General features: G+C 30.6%; 1 protein-coding gene across 1 annotated transcript in view; it reads right to left on the minus strand.

Moving 5' to 3' along the window:
• Positions 1-478: 478 nt before the first annotated feature.
• LOC115875450 overlaps positions 479-21,031 on the minus strand; it is a 46,604-nt gene continuing 26,051 nt past the window's right edge. Inside the window, exons 2-4 of the mRNA XM_030890911.1 lie at positions 4,080-4,269; positions 2,362-2,577; positions 479-2,032 (exon numbers count right to left, since the gene is read on the minus strand). Of these exons, the coding sequence (XP_030746771.1) occupies positions 1,197-2,032; positions 2,362-2,577; positions 4,080-4,269 (1,242 nt within the window). The 3' untranslated portion in view covers positions 479-1,196. The remainder of the gene's footprint in view (positions 2,033-2,361; positions 2,578-4,079; positions 4,270-21,031) is intronic.

Below are 21,031 nucleotides of genomic sequence, written 5' to 3' on the forward strand. Positions count from 1 at the left end.
AAGTTACCACAACATAACAGTGAAAAATATGAAGTGTTATTTCAATAACGTTAATTAGAAAACTAGATTAAAGCTTAGCAAACATACAGTACGAATGTTTTTTACAAATAGATATTCAGTAATTAAATATGTACGTTAGGCAACCAGAAATACTAACAGGCGTACCGTACTACCGGTACTTTTGAATAGTACCGTTTAAGGTACGTTTAAGTAACCTCTGCCATCTATGAATTGAAGACTGTATTAAACATTCTTATGACAGTAAGTGGTTAGGTAATATACAGTTTACTGTTTTACTTGCTCTTAACTAAAAATTTTCTTCTGAGGAAAATCATCAGGTGTCACTGTGTATCAATCTTAAAAATTTGTTTTTTCTCCCAGTTGATTTTTCTCCAATATAACTCTGTTTACAACAAAGTTTAGATATTTTTAATAGTTACCAATTTTGTTTTTTATTTAAATAAAACACAGTATATAATATTTTAATATATTTTCATGTTACCAAAATCTGAATTTAGTTTTTTTGTCACTAATTACACTAAATTTGTTAATTTTCAATATTGACTTAGATTTAATAGACAAAATTATTAGTTTTTGTGACCATTTCTAATTTTTTCTAATTTTCTTCTTAATACAAGCTACATTAATATTTACAAGTTACAGATACTTGTTGAGTCTGTTCTGGTATTTTATTATTGTATTTTTAAGCTCAATTTTAATTTAAATTTCGAAAGGGATCACATTTTAAATTGTTTGGCACTTAGATGGCTGTTTTTAAAATTACGGACAAATATCTGTAACATATGGGTTCCTGAACTAGAGCTAATTTTTTATAATAAATTACGCTTTAATCCTAGGAATCCATTTTATGGCACCGAAATGGTGAATAAATACTTATTGGCTACATGTTAACAAAAAACATAGTGTGCTAGTATTAGTACTACCGATTAATAAATTAATTTTTACTACAATATTACATTTTTCGATATTACAGCACAATGGTTTAAATTTATAGGGATGCATGAAAGGTACAAGGTAAATATTGATTTAAGAGTAATCAACTTGCAGATGTACTTTGTGTAAAAATCTCCTGTATATTACTATATATCTGGCAAGTCTCAAGCGTGTCTGATAATCTTCCAACTTCGTGGGAGACAAGTAATAAAATCACAGCCCAAAATTATGCTTTTTTGATCTTAATATGGTCTTGGATCATATGGCGTGGCATCAAAACCAACATATCTGTTATTTTTTCGATGTTGGAAGCCTTCTCCTGGTTTAGCATTGTAGTAGATCACTCTCCTGATACCGAACGGATCGATATATCCAAAACTACCAGATTTTTCATTATTCACACCTGTTTGTTCTTCATGGTAAGCTCTAGGAATGTAATATCTGAATCCGTCGTTGGTTACAGAGACACCATCATACTCTGGGTATTGCTTGTCGTACCCATTCCCTATTCTCGCATTAGAATACCTTTTGGTACCTCTGTAAGTATGTCCATTTCGGTCAATAGGATATGTTGGTCCATTGTGGAACAGATAACCTTGATTTATTGGGCTTACGTAAGGATTAGCATCCAAAGTATTCTGATCTGATTCAGTGTATGTTGGTAAGGCATCATAAGGTGATGGAGAGTACTGAACAGCCGAAGGTAGTTGATGTGCTGGTCTAATTGTAGATGTTTCATGAAACTGGAGATTATTAACAGCCTGAACATCTGTTTTTAGATATTCCAAAGGTAATCCCGTTACAGGGCTAACGGTAGTACTGACGAATGGTGCTAAAGTGCTTGAAATAGTTCCAGGAGTAATTTCAACGTAGGGTTTTTCGGTAGTACTAATAAATGGTGCTATGGTCGATGAAGGCAATGCATTATTAGAAATTTCCACATGTGGGCCGAAGGTTGAAGATACATAAAGTCCATCAGGTCTGACGGTGGTTGGTCCAGGTGTATTGCAGGACGCACAAGGTATACCTGTTGTAGTTGAAACAGTTGGTAATGGGGTGACAGGCCTTGGTGTGGTGCCTAGAAAATTTAAAGTTGCAGTTAGTTTGACCAATATACAGTGGGCGAAAAAAAGTTCTTGGCAAATCGAATGGGAGATTATTTCTTTGTGGTGGATTGATTTTCGAAGTGGAAAATGCTGGTAGACTACCATAATATAGTTCAAATTTAAAAAAAAGAAGTGAAAAAACTAAAAAATAAAATTAGGTAGCTATTAATATATCAAAAAATATCAAAGAGAAGTTTTATTTATTTTTTTTTTTGATTAGTTACAAGGAGGGAGCATTAGTAAAATAAAATTGTTTCGAACTTTTTGACGCTCACTGTGTATAAAAATATACTTTTAATACTTTGCGATATAGCCTGGTTATATGCTACTGTAACAACGGGTCGTACGGGACTGGGACTTGCTTTTGAAGAGACTAAGGTACCAGCAGAAGCAGGGTATTTCTTGGCTAGTTTCATGGCTTCTGCAACTGGAAGATTTCTTCCTACGTATAGGTTCTTGCTCTTCAAGATTCTGTAGCCTGCAGTATCGGCAATGTAGTCTCTTTGTCGTAGTATACCTAAAAAGTGATTAGTTAATATTTTTTTCTTCATTAATTTAACATTTTCTTACAATTTATTTTTAAAACGTAGCGTAATGAAAAAAAAAATCTAAACAAAAATACCTATGCTTTTGTTTAAGTGTACTAATAGTGCAAGATTAATTGTTAAAAATTTTCAAGGCAAAAAAAATAGTTTAGATCCTACACTCACCGTTCGACTGTGCACCGTTACAAAAAATGGGCATCTTAAAATTTTGATGTTTTTTAGTTTAACATATGTATGTTGCTCTAGTGGGCCGATTTTGCTGATTTTTTAAAGTAGCTAAATTATTTGAATTTTTAGTCTTTTTATAAATTAAAAATGAATGAGGGAATACAAAACGTTGATATTTTGGTGAAAGTTCGAAACACCTTGTAGAATATGTTAGCAAAGCAATGAATTTACAAATAATTTTATCATCTAGGTACATCTTTTCTTGATAGTTTGTTTTTTGATTCATCTCAATAGCTTAATTTTTATTGGAGATATTGGCTTTTGAATAAATCAGTAACGATTTACAACAATTTTAGCACTGAATTTTACTGTCATTGGAAAATCATGTAATTTTATTGGCGTTTACTCTAGTAGAGATGGTTTTAAGTGCAAAAATATTCTGTTTTTCTGCTTTAATTGATCGTGGTCGTGGTAGATATAAATTTTTGGACCTAAAGCTATCTGAGTAACTGCCCAACAGACAATAACAATACGATTTTTCAAAAACAGTGAGATTATAAATATGAATCATAAACACTATTTCATAGGTTTGTTGACTAGGACCAAAAGCTAAAGAATGGCGTTAACGTAAAAATTACGAAAAAGTGTTTTTTGAAAAGCAAATATTTCCGAAAAAAAAAAATGCTATTGAGATGAACCAAAAAGCAAACTATCGACAAACTATCAAGAAGAGATGCACCTAGATGATAAAATAATTTATAGATCCTTACTTTGCTAACATATTCCACAATGTGTTTCAAGCTTTCACCAAAATATCAGCAATATGTACCCTCGTATAATTTAAAAAAAAAACATACTAAAAAGTCAAATAACTAGCTACAAATTATTTTCCAATATATAAAACTTTAAAACACATTAAAGTGTAGTCTAAATAAAATAAATTATTACTATTTAGCAATTCAAAAGATTCATTGTTTAATATTCTTCACAAATACAAAAAATAGTACAAAAATGTGTTATGGAATTATGTTATTTAGCAAAAATAGTCATTTTAAAAAACACTTCAACTATAGTTTATGACATTTTAGTTCTATAGGGTTAGAAAAAAAATACTGGTAACTTTTTTCAAACAACATTTTTGAGTTGTGAGTCAGAGAGAACAAATGAAGATTGGAAGAAAATGAATTTAATCAAGTTCGATAGAAAATAAAATCGACACTCACAAGATGTGAGCCCTAAGGGATACTGGGTGAGAGGGAATTATTTTCATTGAAATGGCAAATATTTAGAAAAATGCTGTTCCTACCATCATCATCAATCCAAGCGTAAGTACCAATAACGGTCCCATCTTCCAATCGTTTTTCTTTTCGGAATTGTCCACTTAATGTCTGGTACCTAAAATATCTTTCTGGTCCCTCATCGGTTTGGATGTGGTACTGAGGGTTTTGTGGTGTATCGTATCCATTCGTTATGTTTAGGACACCAAAATACAATAACTGAAAAAAGAACAGAAAGAGTTTTATAATGTTATATCAATTTACCAAAAAGACAAAAATAGTTTTTCTTTTTTTTTGTTTTTTTTCTTTAATTTTAATGACTGGGAAATAAGGTTCAAAAACGGGAAATCCCGGTACCGAAAGTACCGAAAGTACCGGGAATTACCGGTTCTTTTGAAACATCAAAGAACCGGGACTCGAAATTATTAATGCCCGGTTCTTTAGGTACTTTCGGAACTCTGTAATAATAATTAAAAAAATATTTTTAGCTACGTGCGAAAGACTTTTGATACTTTCTAGGGGTCTAAATTAAACTCTTCTAAATAAGTTTTACTGTTCTTACTTCTAAAGTTAATTTGAAGTTTCTAGAATATTTATTAGCAATTATTGAAGTTTAAATGTTATTTTTTATTGTTTAGTATAATGTATTAAGTTAAATTGAAATGTATTAGTTATATTGTTTATGTTTTTATAAGCATTTGCATCTTTAATTGAAAATGTTAATTTTTTCAATTTAGTTCGTTGGTTTCGAGGTTGGTTGATGTTGTTTGATGTAATCTGTAAGCTCACTATGTGTTTTCGTTTTTTTCGCTTGTGTGCATTATTTGTGTTCATGTTTACTTTTCCATTACTTAATAATTTAATATTTTTTAATTTGAAACATAATTTTTTATCGGTTTTACTTTTGAGAACCATCCCTTGCTTGCTAATTGACGAACTCCACAATCACTGAACGAACATATTTTAGTACGGTTCAGATCTTTTTGGCCATCACAAAACCGGGCCTAGGTAACAATAATTAAAAAAAAAAAAATTTACATGAGAAAGTCCTTTGATACTTTCTAGCGGTCGAAATCAAACTCTTCTAAATAAGTATAAGTAATGCTGCTATTTTTTTTATTGTTTTTGCTTCCTTTCTTTTTTAAAGTTCCTATAATATTTATTATGTTATGTTTAAATATATATTTGCATTTTTAATAAACAGTTGGTAACGGGGTGACAGGCCTTGGTGTAGAGCCTAGAAAATTTAAAGTTGCTGTTAGTTTGAACAATATACAGTGAAAGACAAAAAGTTCTTGACAAATGAAATGGGGGAAATATAAAAAACAATTTATATTTTTTGTTGTGGATTGATAAGTGGAAAAATACTTCATTAGATCTTCAACTTACAAAATAACTATTCAATATTTTAGGGCTTTTGTTTCAAGTTCAGTTAAGTCGGTTTATGTTATTTGATGTGAAATTTAAGTTATCCATACTTTTTTCTTTACTTCAGGTGTTCATGCTAATTTTCTTATGACTGATTACTTAATAATTTGATATTATTTTCAATAAAAATTTCAATTTTTTATCCATTTTACTTTGAAAAACCATCCCTTGCTTTCTGATTGATGAACTGCGCTACAACCCTATTGGAAAGGCCTTCCCCCATAAATGTTAAACATTGTTGTTGGTTAAGTAAATTTTTTAACAAGTAAAAAGCCACTGATTGGATTCTAATGCAGTGGCGTCTTAGAAAAAATAACTTTGTATTATTTATTAGACTTCTGTTTGTTTCAAAATCTCTAGGCTTTTTCAAGAAATGATCCCGAAAAATGACTAATTGATATCTAATTTAATACGTGTTAATTTATTACTATAACACATCAAACATGCCACGCTCTGTCCTATTATACGTTTAATACTATTTATAACAAAATGCCATCCTAATTCCTATCGTGTATTTACGCACACCCAATGTCATCGATGACAATACATACTAATAAGGAGAAGTCACCTTGCATTTATATTCAGTTGTTAGTCAATAATATGTAAAATTGATAGAGTTTAGTTTGCCTAGATAAATTAACACTATAATAAATTATAATTAGTATTAATTATTATTTTTGTGCAAAAAAAATATATATTATTTTACTAGAATCGTATCATGTATTACTAAAATAAATCAATCAAATATATATTATACCGGGAGCGTCTCAAAAGTGGCTCACCCCTATAAAAATTTTATTCTTTAGATTAAAAACGAGATTTGGTATTCAATTTTTTTTGGACAGTTCTTGTTTCACCGGAAATGACGACTTTTGATTTTTAAATGGCACCCTGGGTATATTTTAACTTTATTCGATAGAAAATGACACTCTGGATAGAATGACATATCATATTTCCAACCAATTCCATATTTCCATAACCAAACCAAACTTTTCACATTTTCGCTTAAAAATTCATCGTGTTTTAAATTTCAATCTAGAGTGTCATGGCTCTGTTAAATTCGCTAATTCTTTAATCAAGATATGGAATTTTAATTATGGAATAAACAAATGTTTTTCGTGTCTTGTTCTGGCCTGTTAAAAGATGCCCAAATCGTATTTTTAATCATATCTCAATTTTTTCAAATAGAACGAGGGTTTGGTTTGGTTTGGTTTAACATATTTAATTAACATATTTTGAAAAAGCATTTTTTACGAATAATTTGGTACAACACACTTGGTATTTAATTTAGAGTCAAATTGTCGTTATGAACCGCATTTTACAATTTCAAATAAACCATATGCGAAAATGTCAAAAGTTGACATATGATATGTCAACTTTTGAAAGGATATTAGTAAAGAAGTGTATAGGTAGTAGAAATATGCAAAAAAAAATAAACTAATAGGTAATACATTTAATAAGGGACTAATAAGCTAACGATATGTTCTATTTTTCTTGATTGCCTACTCGTAGTTTCTAATTAAAAATAATAAATTATTTAAAAATAAAATTATCCTTCCAACCAGAAATTATTTATAAAAAAATACATAACAGATATGTCATGTAAGATAATATGCCTTGTTTGTTTAACGTTATATATTTAGAATATAACATGATTCAAATTATTAATTTATATACCTGCATGTAATATGTAATTTATTGAGTCACATTTATTATAAGTGTACGATTATTACCTCATTAGTTTCAGTTACAATTAATTTCAGTTATTTGATCAAGAATGTCGCAATTAATGAAATTGATAATTTATTCATTACACATTTTTAAATTTTAATGTTTTATGCAATTATAATTTATAAACCCGTTAATATTTCATGGTCATATAAATAAAATTATAATAGGTACCATATATACTGTATTATACTATATTAAAATATTTTAATTTTTTATTGTGAAACAAAGACAACAAACAAGGACTAAAATCTGTCCAGAAGATTCAAGTCAGAGACGACATCCACAAAATTACAGAGAATAAAATTGAAAGACATAACTGTTACAGTCCTAGATGTTGAATGTAATTTTTGTTATATTTTTATCAGCACTCTGTAAAATATTCAGTCAGTTAATATAAAAATTTAAGTACCTATAACCTTTCCTAAAGCATGATAAATATATCCAAAATATATCAGTACTGAAAAATATATTAATAACTGTATAATTTTGCAAATCTCATTTTTAACATAAGTACAATGTGTTTAGAATTTCATGCAAAATCAAAAAGGAAAGCCCTCCTCTTATGACTTTATAAGAGTATGATGGCATCACAAAACAATCGCATTTTCCGTAACTCTCCGTGTTGTTTTGTCTTGTGCAGCAGTACTGGCCTCGTGCCAGACTATGACCTATAATTCCCTTCATTTGGTCCACCCAGCGCAACGGTTTGGATATCTCCCTCTATCCCGTTTACTTTTCCCACCACAATTGATTCTTCTAGGCCATTCGTTTTCCTGGATATGCGAGCTGTGTACGGTATTTGAAGCATCCATCTATAACAGATGCTTTCTAGCTAGAGATCTAGCTAGAAAAGACGCAAAAACTCCTCTAACTGGACCAGAACTTTTCTGCTTTTCTAGTGGAAACCAACTTAAAGCTGAACTCAAGAACTTGATAGACTCCACCCGTAACGTGGAATAGGAATCCTCCAACGGTTTAAGACATGCAAAAAAATTTTTCAGTACGACCGAGAAAAATCAAAGATTTTTACTGATTAGGAAGAAAATCTTTGGATTGTCACAGGGTTTTTAACAGAATACTGTCTCTTTAATACGACTGATATCGGAGATAGAGAACTAACCTCTGTAAAACCGTCTCAGATACTAGCTTTTGTCAAAGCTCTAAGATTGTATGATGAGTTATAACTCAAGAAAGGGGACATAATAGATCTATAAGGTTGCGCATGCTGTGATTAACTTTCCCTCTTTCATACAATCTACAATCTACCTCCAAGTTGTGCATAATTGAGTATACGAGTATAAGAGTATAATCTTTGTACCTTAAATTCGTTATTTGTTTACCGCTTACAGTGATACCACCGTTTTAGTCTTTGGTTTTAGTCTTCCAAAACTTCCCTTATTCTAGATTCACCACATATAAAATCTTTCTCTGGCGCTCAGAAAGTATCAGTATCTAAATTAGATTTTAAAAATTAATTTTAAGTTCTAAAAAATATAATCAACAAAAATGAAATTGTTTTGTTGTATCCCAAAATGAATCTTTTGTACTTTTCTGCCATACGTTATTCTTTCAGATTTGTTCTTGAATCCAATTATCGCAATTTGCGAAACGTACCACGTAGAATAGCTCTAATTTTCGTGGAATTAAGAAAGACTGACCGTGTTTCCCAACCGAAAACCGCTTTTCAGTTGCGTCCGGCCAGAAAAATTGCAAAAGGCTCGGCCGGTTCTCGACTTTATTATCCACCATGGCTTGGCCGGCGCGGCGCTCGCCATATTCGGCAGCCGAGAATTTTTAAATCGAGCCCACGACTCTACGGAACGAAGAAAAAATAAATAAACACGTCTGCCCACGATCACGGTTTGTTATTAAATTGAACCGATCGATTGTGTCATTGATAATGTGCGTTGACGTACAGGGTGATCCAAACTTTAATTCTCGGACTGATCATCATGACATCATAATGGTCACTTGCCACATTACCACATAATGGTCATCAATAGCCACTTTTGAGCAATAGGCCTCCTCTAAGTTCCATCTCCCCATCCAATTTCCAGCCATTCTTTTCATCGCTACACGGTGGTGGTAGCGTTCGTCGGTGGTCTACCTCTATCTGGGGAGCACAACCCTACCATCCTTTTCTTGAAGGTATTAGCTTTGGTATTAGTGGCACCTTTGACCACTCTGTAACTTCGTTGTGGATAAAGCAAGAATATTAATTGTGACTAAACATGAAGATATGTTATAGCTGGCTAAGATACCAAAATATCTAGTAATTATCCCTCATAGTTTATGAATTATCGCTTGTCAATTTTCTTAATTTCGACATTGACTCACTGACAAATCATCAAATTCTAAGGTACTTCTAGATGTGTCACAAACTCCAAATTTCGAATTTTAGGTAGCTTTAAGCTTATAAACAAAGGAAAAAATGAAAAATCTCGAAATATCCTCATGGATTAAAAGTTAGCGGTCTAGCCGCTGCCGGTAGCTGACTTTCCAGTGGAGAAAAAGGTAGAAAACTAGAATTAATAGGAGCGGTATCTAACAGATTTTTCCTGCTTTACTTTTTGGATGTTATGAGAGAGGGGAATACCAATCTCAATTATTGTAGATAACGATTTATTATTATTATCATTTTACATAGATTTCGAAAATGAAGTTCTAGATTTCAGCAAAGCGCAACTTTTCTCTGATTTAATCGTCTTGGTATCTCTTCTGATTTACGACATCCCTGTAGTTTGTATTGTTTGATCAGTTCCTTTTAGATTTTGTAAACCATTTTTATTTTCTATTTTCCTATTATTAACCCGGTACCTTGGATTTGAATCACCCTGTATAAACTGATTTTGTCGTAGCAAATAAATTTGACACAGAATTACTTATTCTGTGGGATAGATTTGGATTTGCATTGGTTTTGGCAAATTGGGCGAGGTTCAAAACGTGGGATTTTGACATTGTATTAGTTCACGAATGACAGTGACATTGAAATTTGGCGCTAATTGGTATTACGTGGTCGCAATCTAGATTTATGTTTCCTTTCTTTGATTACCTCATAATTTAGTGAATAATTTTATATATTTATATCGCTTATAACAAATATTTTCGCAGATTATGTCGAAAAAAATAAACATTCAATTTTTTTGATTTTCTAAAATGTCTTAAATATCTTTAATATAATAAATATCCAGAATATAATACTATTATTTCTATAAGCCATGTTTTGGCACAATGGGCTACACCAATAACGTGGGATTTTAATACAGTAATAGATATGACAATGTCATTGAAAGTGTGCTAATTGATACAACATTGTAAATATCTAAATTTTTCTTTCCATTTGTGTATTACATGCATTTTAATTCAAAGACTAATCAAATGAATTCTGAATATTTATATTTTGAAAATACTATGGTTCAGTAAAATAAGTCTAAATTATATTAAAACTTCCATTACTTTAGTTGTTTAGCAAATGTGCCATCATGTGGATATAAATAAGTTAGTGTAGTTGTCACATTTACTGGTTTAAGCTAACATTCTACTTCTACCTGCTTAGATATTTTAAGAATAACAGTTTTGCCAATAGCTATATTTCTTCAAAATGGATGGAGTTGCTCTTGGTTTTTTCAGAATGCAGCATTAAAAGCGATCAGCTCTTATCTCTATCTATTGCTCTATAAGCAACTATCAATTCGAAGTTGACTAAAGAATGCCTAGAGAAGCTGAAAAAATTAGGCAAAGATAATAAAGTCCTACTATTCTGGATGCCAGCCCACGAAGGGATAGAAGGCAATGGAAAAGCAAACGACCTAGATGGAAAAGGAGTGAACACTCCATTAACTGAACCAGAACCATTCCCAAGTAGAAACCAACTTAAAGCGAATATCAAGAACCTGGAAAACTCCATCCGTAATCTGCAATGGAAATCCTCCAACGGTCTAAGAGACTCGAAGAATTTTCTCAAAACTTACGACCGAGCAAAATCAAAGATTTTCCTTGATTTAAGTAGGAACAATCATCGGAATACCATGGGGTTTTTAACATGACACTGTCTCCTCAACGAACACCTCTCTTCTCTAAGAAACAATGGTGAATGCAGATTCTGTGGAGAAAATGGGGAAACACCAGAACACCTTATCACGTGCGCAGAGACGACGACCATTCGTGCCATGAACTTTGGTACGACTGATAGCGGAGATAGTGAACTAACTTGTGTAAAATTTTGTTAAAGCCCTGAGACTATATTATGCTATACCTCAATACCCTATATATACCTCAAGAAAGGGGGACACAATAGATCTGTAATGTCGCGGTGATTAAGCACCCTCCTCATACATTCTACAACCTAATATTCTCGAAAACTTCATATTTGACAAGTGCACTTGGATAGGATACGCGGTGCATTTGGACAGAATTTGCGGTACTCAGTATATATGTATATACCGCAGTACACAGTTTGGGAATATGCTGATATACAGTTATTGAGTGGCCCAAAATCAGAAATTATCTGTATTTAACTTGCGATATTTTTGAATTTAAACCTTTTTTAAAACACTTAGTAAGAAGTCGATGCGTACTATCGAAAGAGGTGTACAATTTATCTTAGATAGGAACTATCTGAAACAAGAAATAGCCATCTTATCTGACAGTCAAGCAGCGTTAAAAGCGATCAACTCAGTATCAATCAATTCGAACTTGGTCAAAGAATGCATATAGAAGCTGAATAAATTAGGCAAAGAAAACAAAAGTCCTCCTACTCTGCTCACCAAGGGATAGAAGGCAATGAAAAAGTAAATGATCTAGCTAGAAAAGCAGCGAACACTCCACTAACTGGACCAGAACCGTTCTGCTTTCCAAGTGGTAACCAACTCAAGGCGGAACTCAAGAACTTGGAAGACTCCATCCGCAACCTGGAATGGGAATCTTGCAACGGTCTAAGACACTCGAAGAAGTTTCTGAGGGCTTACGATCAAGAAAAATCAAAGATCTTCCTGGATTTAAGTAAGAACAATCTTCGAATTGTCACGGGGTTTTTAACAGGACACTGTCTCCTCAATGAACACCTCAGTAGATTGAAACTATGAAGAAACGACGAATGCAGATTCTGTGGGGAAAATGGGGAAACACCAGTACACCTCATCACTGAGTGCACGGAGACGACAACCATTCGTGCCATGAACTTTGGTACGACTGATATTGGAGATGGAGAACTGTCTGGAGTATGGTCAATCTTTTGGACAAGGGATTTGAGATATTATTATATTTTCTTTCATATATTTTTCTATATGTATACTTTCTCAACACTTGTTTGATCGTTTTAAAAATCTCTTAGCATACTCATTAGTATACTAAGAGATCTACAACACATGACACATTTGTCATCTATATCATTTCTGTTTAATTTTTGGCGACTTATTTATGTCTGGACCAGATATCAGATGAATTTTTTTGTTTTAAATAATATAGAAAATTCTTTTTTCAGTTGCCTTGAGATTCAGAGTCATTTGTTTAGAAAAATTCCGTTAATGCTTTAATAAACATAGGAAATTTTTAAATGATTTACACAATTCTTTAAAAATACAATTCATTACCAACAATTAATGACAATACAGATTTTTTCGATATTTGCAATAATAGAATGTACAATTTTACGTTTGTATTCTCATATATATCCAATTTTCTTGTAGATTATACATGCTATTGAAAAAATTAAACATTTTCTGTTTTTAATTCTTGAATTATTATTGAGCACTAATTACTATTACTAATTAAGTACTTTTAATTAACCTAAATTAAATTTATTTAGCTGAGTAATGGAACCATATTTTTTTTTCTGACAAAAACAAATTTAAGAGAAACTTTGTGGTTATGGTTGATAAAATTTGTTATTCGAAGTCTAAATAAAATTATTTATTGATATTTTTTAACACAGTAAAATAAATGCCTATAATTTAAAGGTTTAATAAATAGAAAAAAGACATTTAGAACACTAGTTTTTTATAAGCACCACTTAGTGTCATATTTATATTTAATGAACATATTTATAGTGATTTATTATTATAATAAACAATAAATTTTGCTTGAATGTTTTATTCTTTTGTCAAAATAATCATGCAGCTTTATGCTACATGCTTCATGAAATCATGCCGCTTTTAGGTTCATGACAACAAATTGTATTTATTTTTAATAGTAATAAGATGGTGGTATACATATTATTTTGTACAATCAGTTTGCGCAGATAGCATCCAAAAAATGACAGAAAATACAATTTAACTGTGATTTAAAATGACAGACAACTGTCAACGATCCTCTCGTTAAACATACTTCAAAACTCCATTTTACTTTATATTAATAGTTTAAGTAGCATTAATTAATTAATTATTATTAGTAATATAATAAGACGAGTATCATAGTGAAGTAGTGCTCCTTTAAAGTTTCTTTCATACAGTGTCGGACTGTAGCTTAGGCTAAAAAAAGAGTCTCAGATAAACTTCGTTGGCATTGATTCTGGACGCATTAGCATTTTTCTTTACAAAAGTACATACCGTATGATAAAAAAAAACGGCGCCAGCGATGGTTATGAAATGAAGATCGCTGTTATTTTATATGCCATTTCGCAGCCAACTGGATGCCGTTTTGACAGTATTTCCAGAATAATTGGACTAATGAGTTTTCCTACAACAAAACTTGTCATTCATTGAATTTTCACGTGCTGCCAACTTAATTTTTATCCTTAATCAATGGAAACGGTTGAATAAGAAAAAAAAATACCACATAATATTTTAAATTTATCTTGCTTTCTTTTCATTTCCATAATCCTAGAAGACGTCCTGAAAGTACAATATTCCGCAACACAATAGCAATAAGCTATAAGAGAATCAAAACGATTCAATTAGATCCAAATAAGGAAGGGAAATCGCCATAATGTCACGCAGAATCGCGAGTCGCAAGATTTGTCATTGTTTATTTTTACAGTGACCTGAAACGATTAAAAAATTTCAATTTCTATTTACGTGACGGGCATGTTGGAATAACGACGCCTAGGCCGTAACACGCAGTCAAGATCATTACCAACACTTACCGCCAAAGAATTATTAATTCGGTTCCTGGTGGTTTAATTTATGGCTTCAATTTATTTAATAGACACATTTTCAAATATAAATTTTCGCCCAACAGAATTTTTATTGTTTTCGAACATTTCAAAATGCAAAATTTATTTTTTAACTCGATCTTTTGTCTCCGTACAGTTGTTCTTGTGAAAAGAAGAGCCCTTTCCAACTATTTTGACGATTTTGCTTTCAACCATAGTTTACAAAGGAACAGATCCTTTCTGATCTATGTAGAAGTTGCCATTAATAAAAATCTATTAAAAAAGAGCAAGCTTTGAAACATTAAATAATAAATAATAATATATCTACCATAATGAATAGACTTGAAATGGTCAGTTAGATATGTGCAATTACATAAACTGTTAACTCTTACAAAAACGTTTTGTTATTTTACACTTTTTACAATGAAAAACAGACAAGCGTTATAAACAGTTCACGTAAGAAAATATCTCCATAATTAACTAATTGAAATCGCCACTCGTACGACTTTTTTACTTGTTCCTTTCCTTTTGTTTGTGCCGTCCGAATAATGCGGAATAAGTGAAAGTGACGAACAAGGAAAGGAACTTGAGGAAACAACGGAATCCCTTAAACAGGTTAGAAATATAACAATTAATCTATGTAGAGAAATGAAAAAATTTGAATAGATCTTGTTTCAACACAATATCCTTCCGAAATAAGGTAAGAATAGTCAATTAGGAATACTTATTAGTATTGGAATGATACTGATCGTAGATTAGGTAAAGCAACTTTTCCAAAATTATATTTGTTTTTTCAATGATTCGTTTAAGACAATTTGAACTTAGGAGTATAGTAATTTAAAAAAAACTGTATATTAGGAATTAAGTAATGACTGTGAAAAAAAGAAAATCTCCATCATCAGACCGCAATAGCTAGAAAGGGAATACAAAAAATAGCTAAATAAATTATGGACTGAAGAAGAATTATTTACCATAAACCATTTACAGGGCTACATTATAATTTCTTAAATAAAAAAACGGACAGGTTCGAGTCGTACTTGTCGACCGAAGATTCCGTATAAAGACTAAATTTTTTATGATTTAATTACAAATGTGTAGTTTTCAGATTTTTTCCTATACAGGGAACCCTAAAAATATTTGAAAATGAAATAGAGTTTAGGCATTAATGGCATTACTCCAAAAGCTCTAGAAACAACTTCAATAAGATAGGACTGCTAAGACTAAGAATGATTAAGAGTTAAGAATTATTTGTCATACCACTTATTTTATTAAGAAAATATAACATACAAGCAATAGAAGTCCACATGCAAACAAAATTGTTTACAACTCGAATAATTTACATTTTATTGGAGATCAAATCAAATATATACGTTTTATTGTAAACCAAGTTCTGTGAAAATGTTTCTTTTAAGATAGTTAGAGATTCTGAAGTTCATTCAACAACAGATTATTCATTCTTCAACTGATTATTTTGGAAACTAAGTTTTAATCAATTTGACTCATTTGATGATGATGATGATGATGGTAAAGCATGGTTAACAAAATGTTCATCTAAAACTGGTTGGTTGATAGAAGGAAAGCTTGATGATAGAAATTTTGTTTCATTAAAACTAGTTGAATTCGTTAGTTTATTTTTCGAAGATTTTAACTATTATAGCTTATTTCATTTCTGATTCAACTTGGAATTACATTGGGTGTGTTTCATTTAATGATTTTTGAACAGCTAACAACTAATTAATTTAATTTCTAGGTGAGCTTCCGCAGGTTATTCTCAAAAGTAGCCACACATACAGTTTTGTCTCAAAGAAAAATTATGCAGTCGCGGATTCAAGATTTTGATTAAATGCGGATTGCCTACAATTACAAACAAGCTGGGATTATACGTCAGACAGTGAATTCTGTGTATAGCAATGTAATGTGGTGTGGTGGTAATTCATTATTGTCATATACCTCATCAACTCACGCTGGAGACGTCAAGTAATCTTTGAGTTTTCAACATACAGTTTTTGAAAAACTGTATCTGTGACAACCTTAATATTTACTCCTGAAATATCTCAATTTTATTAGGCGTGATAATTGCTGCGGGTGCGTCTAAAAAAATCAAGACGTTTACAGGATGAAATGCCAAACAATTATTGTCATAAACATAACTTTTTACGTTGTTATTAGTTATTTAAATGAGATAATCTTTAGATGATTATATAAATAACCGGATACAGGCTAAGCAAATGCGTAAAGTTCACGATTCTCTTTATTAAGAGGAAAATATTCGATCTTTTTTCATTAATTTTCTTATTAAAATATGATGTCAGTTCTATTGAATGAGTCTTGCTAATTTCTCGTTTAACACTGTGGTAATCGTTTACATCTCATCTCCCCTAAGAATTAATTAATTAGCTGTCTATTATCTTTTGTTCTGTATAATTTTTGTAAAATTAATAACGCCCTTGAAGAAGCCTTTATTATTTTAAAGGCTAACAGAATAGAAGGTACTTCCAGTAATTTAATTGTTTTGCATAAGTACCTAATTAGTAACTAGGATCTGAAGATTACTTATTTTGTACCAAATCGTTGGGTATGTTAATACTAGCTCATAACTGACTTATTTGCTTACTAATAGGCAGAATTTTTTAAAATGTCCTATAAAGCTTTTTAATTAAAATTTTCTTTATTAAATTGTTAGTTAGGTAAAAAAGTTAGGTACCTTGTAATATTTTAATTTCTTACTTTTCATAAATTAAAATCTCCAATTAAACAACATGCAGTGGTATTTTTTTCCTTTATTCGATAGAAAATGACATTTTGAATTGAATGACTTATCACATGTCAACTTTTGAAATTCTTCCTTAAAAATCGTATTTTCAATGTCAATCTAGAGTATCTATGGCTATGTCAAAAACACTAATTTTTAATCAAAGAGCCTTGGAAAAATAGATTTGATTGTCTAATGTTTTTTTCTGTCTTGTCCTGGCTCGTTAAAAGATTCCCAAGACGTATTTTTAATCATATCTCAATTTTTTCAAATGGAACAAGGGTGGTTCATTAGCATATTTGTAAAAATCATTTTTTTACGAATAATTTGGTACAATACAGTAGTCAAATTGTCGTTATGAACTGCATGTTACAATTTCAAATAAATCATATGCACAAATGCCACAAGTTGACAAACTATATGTCATTTTTATTAACAAATATAGTAAAGAAATACTGAGGGTTTTCAACATGAACGAAGACATAAATTAGGACTAATTGACGTATTCAAACAATTGAATACGTCAATTAATCCTAATTGATGTCATATACTAACATACCAAATCTCGTTAAAAAAAAGTTATAAGGATGAGCCATTACATATTGAACATAACATATATGTACTTTAATATATACATTATTGTAACAGGTGATATACATATACCTACAATAAGATATTTTAACGTATTCAGTTATGAGTCATAGCTCAAAAATTAACAAAGTACTGGCATATGAAAATTTGACATTTTATTGTAAAATAAAGAAAATTTACATATATATTAATATATCAATCTGTTTTGATTAAATTTTTTTAAAGAACGTAGTTTTAGCAAGAATATTTTAAATATTTATTATATTTAGAATTTTTTGATAGTTTATTAATCAATTTGTATTAAAATGATGTCTAAAATAAATGCTGATGCTTTGATTTATAATTAAAACACATTATTATTAAAGGTTAAAGTTCATTATAATACTATTTAAAAACAATACAAGAAATCAAGAAATTTTTGAGGTCCTAATACTTAAAAAATTCTATTTCACATATTAATTTTCCTTCTGATACTAACAATAATTGTCGTCCCATTGTAATAACTTACTATTTTGTCTTCCTTTATATTTTTGTACTGGTTTATTTTATTTTGTTTTGCCTTACAAGATCATAAAAAATTCAAAAATATAAAATTACTGTAGTTTCGTTCAAATCTTACTGGAATTTGAAAGAAAGTAGACATTTTTATGATTTAGAACATCTTTCACAGATAATAAAAAGAAACATTAAAATACTTCTTGCACAACTTGGATGTTTTCATAATTTTCACATTATTTTGTAGAACAATGGCTATTTCATGGTCTGTACCATAGAACAATAAATTAGTTCAATTACCGAGTACAATAATTTTTGTCATTAGGAAAATTAATAACAAACAAATGTACTAAAATTAAATAATTTGTGATATTCTTCTATCATTTTTTAAGTAAGTTTCATATTATCATGTTTTAAACAAAAGTCAATTTTTATTATTTTCAAAATACCGTATAGTCGAGAAAAAAAACGGCGTCTAGTTGGTTTGGAAATGATGATCGTTGACATTCCGAATATAATTTTACATATAAAAGACAGCGATCTTCATTTCATAGCCATCGCTGACTGCGTTTTTTTTTTCGATCATACGGTATATTATATTTAATGATACCAATTAGTTTTCCAAAAAACGCTATAAAATTTTCTTATTCTATAATTTATAGCGTACATCGACCTAAAATATAAGAAAATTCTAAATACCTATAAAATTATAAACCAGACAAAATCGACACCAGTTTACCAATGTTACTTTTTTTAGTTCTTTTTATATTGTTTAGCGGTACCATTGTCGTCATCGGTCATGGAAAATGTAATATCTATATATAGCATATTTCTTTTTTAACGTTAATATTTAAGATAGTTTTTGTGTACTGGAGAAAATATTGTTATTATTTTTAGTTGAAAAGAAGTAATGTTACTTATATCGATTTCTACATCACATAAAGAGCAAAAAAGATCGGCGTGTAATATGTAAGTAAATTGGTTGCTACTGAAATATCTAGAAAACGGTAAAATATGCCAAAAAAACGTAGCAAATTGTAGTAGATATGTATAGAGAACCACCTATTTAAAAATAAATATATTTCTTTAGATCGCAGATCGCAGAAAATTCCGTTTTAAGGCACTCGGATATAAGAGGTTCTGCAGAATTGTGCCTCTATCACAATATTGTCGAATATTTCCTTAAAGCGATGTGTTAAACACTTACCAACGTTGGAAAACATGAACATTTGCCACATCGTGTAGGAGATACACTTGTGAATTGCAAGATTATCAAAGCCTGTACCAAATGATGCGTTGGAAGCATCGTGTAGGACGTAACGTAAGAATACGAAAAATATTCATTATTCAATGAAAATTCGTTGTAGAGATCAGTTGTTGCTAATAAGTACTCATTTTCCCCTAAACAACATTATTATTACCCTTACATCAGAAGTGGGATTTTTTTGTGTAGTGTGTACGAATTTAGCGCAGTGAATTCTTGAATTTAGTAGCCTACCAAGCAATGACAGCAAAAAATTTTGAAGACCTTCAAAGGTACTAAGTGATTAAAATACTACCCAACGGCCAACACAAAATGAAAGAGGATATAATTCCTTATGAAGCGGTATGTCTTGAACACATGAAGCCATTCGAAATTAGATACCTATTGATGAGTAAGTCAAATTCAAATTCAAATTTATGTAAAGATAGAACCTATATTCTGGCAATAGAAAAATATAATTTCAATATTCTACTAAGCAGTTTCAGACAAAAGATATACCTGCTCCTTTTCTTTTTCAAAGAGATACTGTTCGCTGACGATAGACTGTCCACTTGCTGCCAAAATAGACTGCATGCAAAACTGTTTTTTATGTGATATTAGATCTGAGAATACTGCCCATTTGCCGGCATTCTTAACGAATTAGTGTTGGTCTTGTAGAAAAGTATGTACATCTATTACGTTATAGTCGAATATTTTCGTAACATTATCTGGGACATTATTATGCTTTAATCAGTCACAAAAGCTGATAGTAATAAAATAGTCTTTTCCAGGAAAACTTTTATATAATTCTAATTAATACTTATGTTAATTATTACTTTTTTTAATTTCCCGCCAAGGAAAATTAACAAGAAAATACTGAAGGAGGTGGAGTTTTCTCATTCCTTCAATAAAACCACGTAATAAGGCTTTGTTTCTAATGAAATTCTCGACGACGAAGAGACAAGCACCGTGACCGCATTCATAATTATTTTCCCATAACACACATTACAGATTAAATACCCATAAAATAGTGTATGAGGTGGCTGAAAAAATTCTAGCGCCTATATACTTTCTATAATCTAGTGCTATGTGTAAAGAATACATCAATATAGATTAAGAAAAATAATAGTTATTTTTTATACAAGACGATAAAATGGTATTTTATCGTCGACCAAAAAGTTTAATGAATTAATTTCGGGAGACGATCATGCAATTTTATCGTCGTGTATAAAACAATATTCTTTTCCATAGCGAGTTACGTTTTAAAAAATATTCAGAAATTATTATTTCAAGGAATTTATTACGAGTAGAAAAAATATTGTACTGGGTTGGCTTTGGTTTCTATATGGTTTCTATGTAATTTGACAAATAAATAAAGCTGTCTCTTTAGTTGTCAGTTTTGAGTCAATATTTTTTAATTCTCTTTCGTGTCGATTGCTGATTGAATTGGAGCCAGAAATGGCTCAAAACGAAATAAGTAAATTACCAACAGATATTCAGGCTGAGGCGACAAACGCCATATCCAAACTACTTCCATTTAAATCCAGAATAACTGATGAAAAGGAATACAATAAATTTCAAAAATGCAAGCAATTAAAAATTGTGCGAGAAGAAATAAAGTTTTTAATCTCTCCTCGCTGTTAAAGTGTCA

The sequence above is a fragment of the Sitophilus oryzae genome, unplaced genomic scaffold (genome assembly GCF_002938485.1).
Source record: "Sitophilus oryzae breed Bouriz unplaced genomic scaffold, Soryzae_2.0 scaffold_1387_pilon_pilon, whole genome shotgun sequence".
NCBI lineage: Eukaryota > Metazoa > Arthropoda > Insecta > Coleoptera > Curculionidae > Sitophilus > Sitophilus oryzae.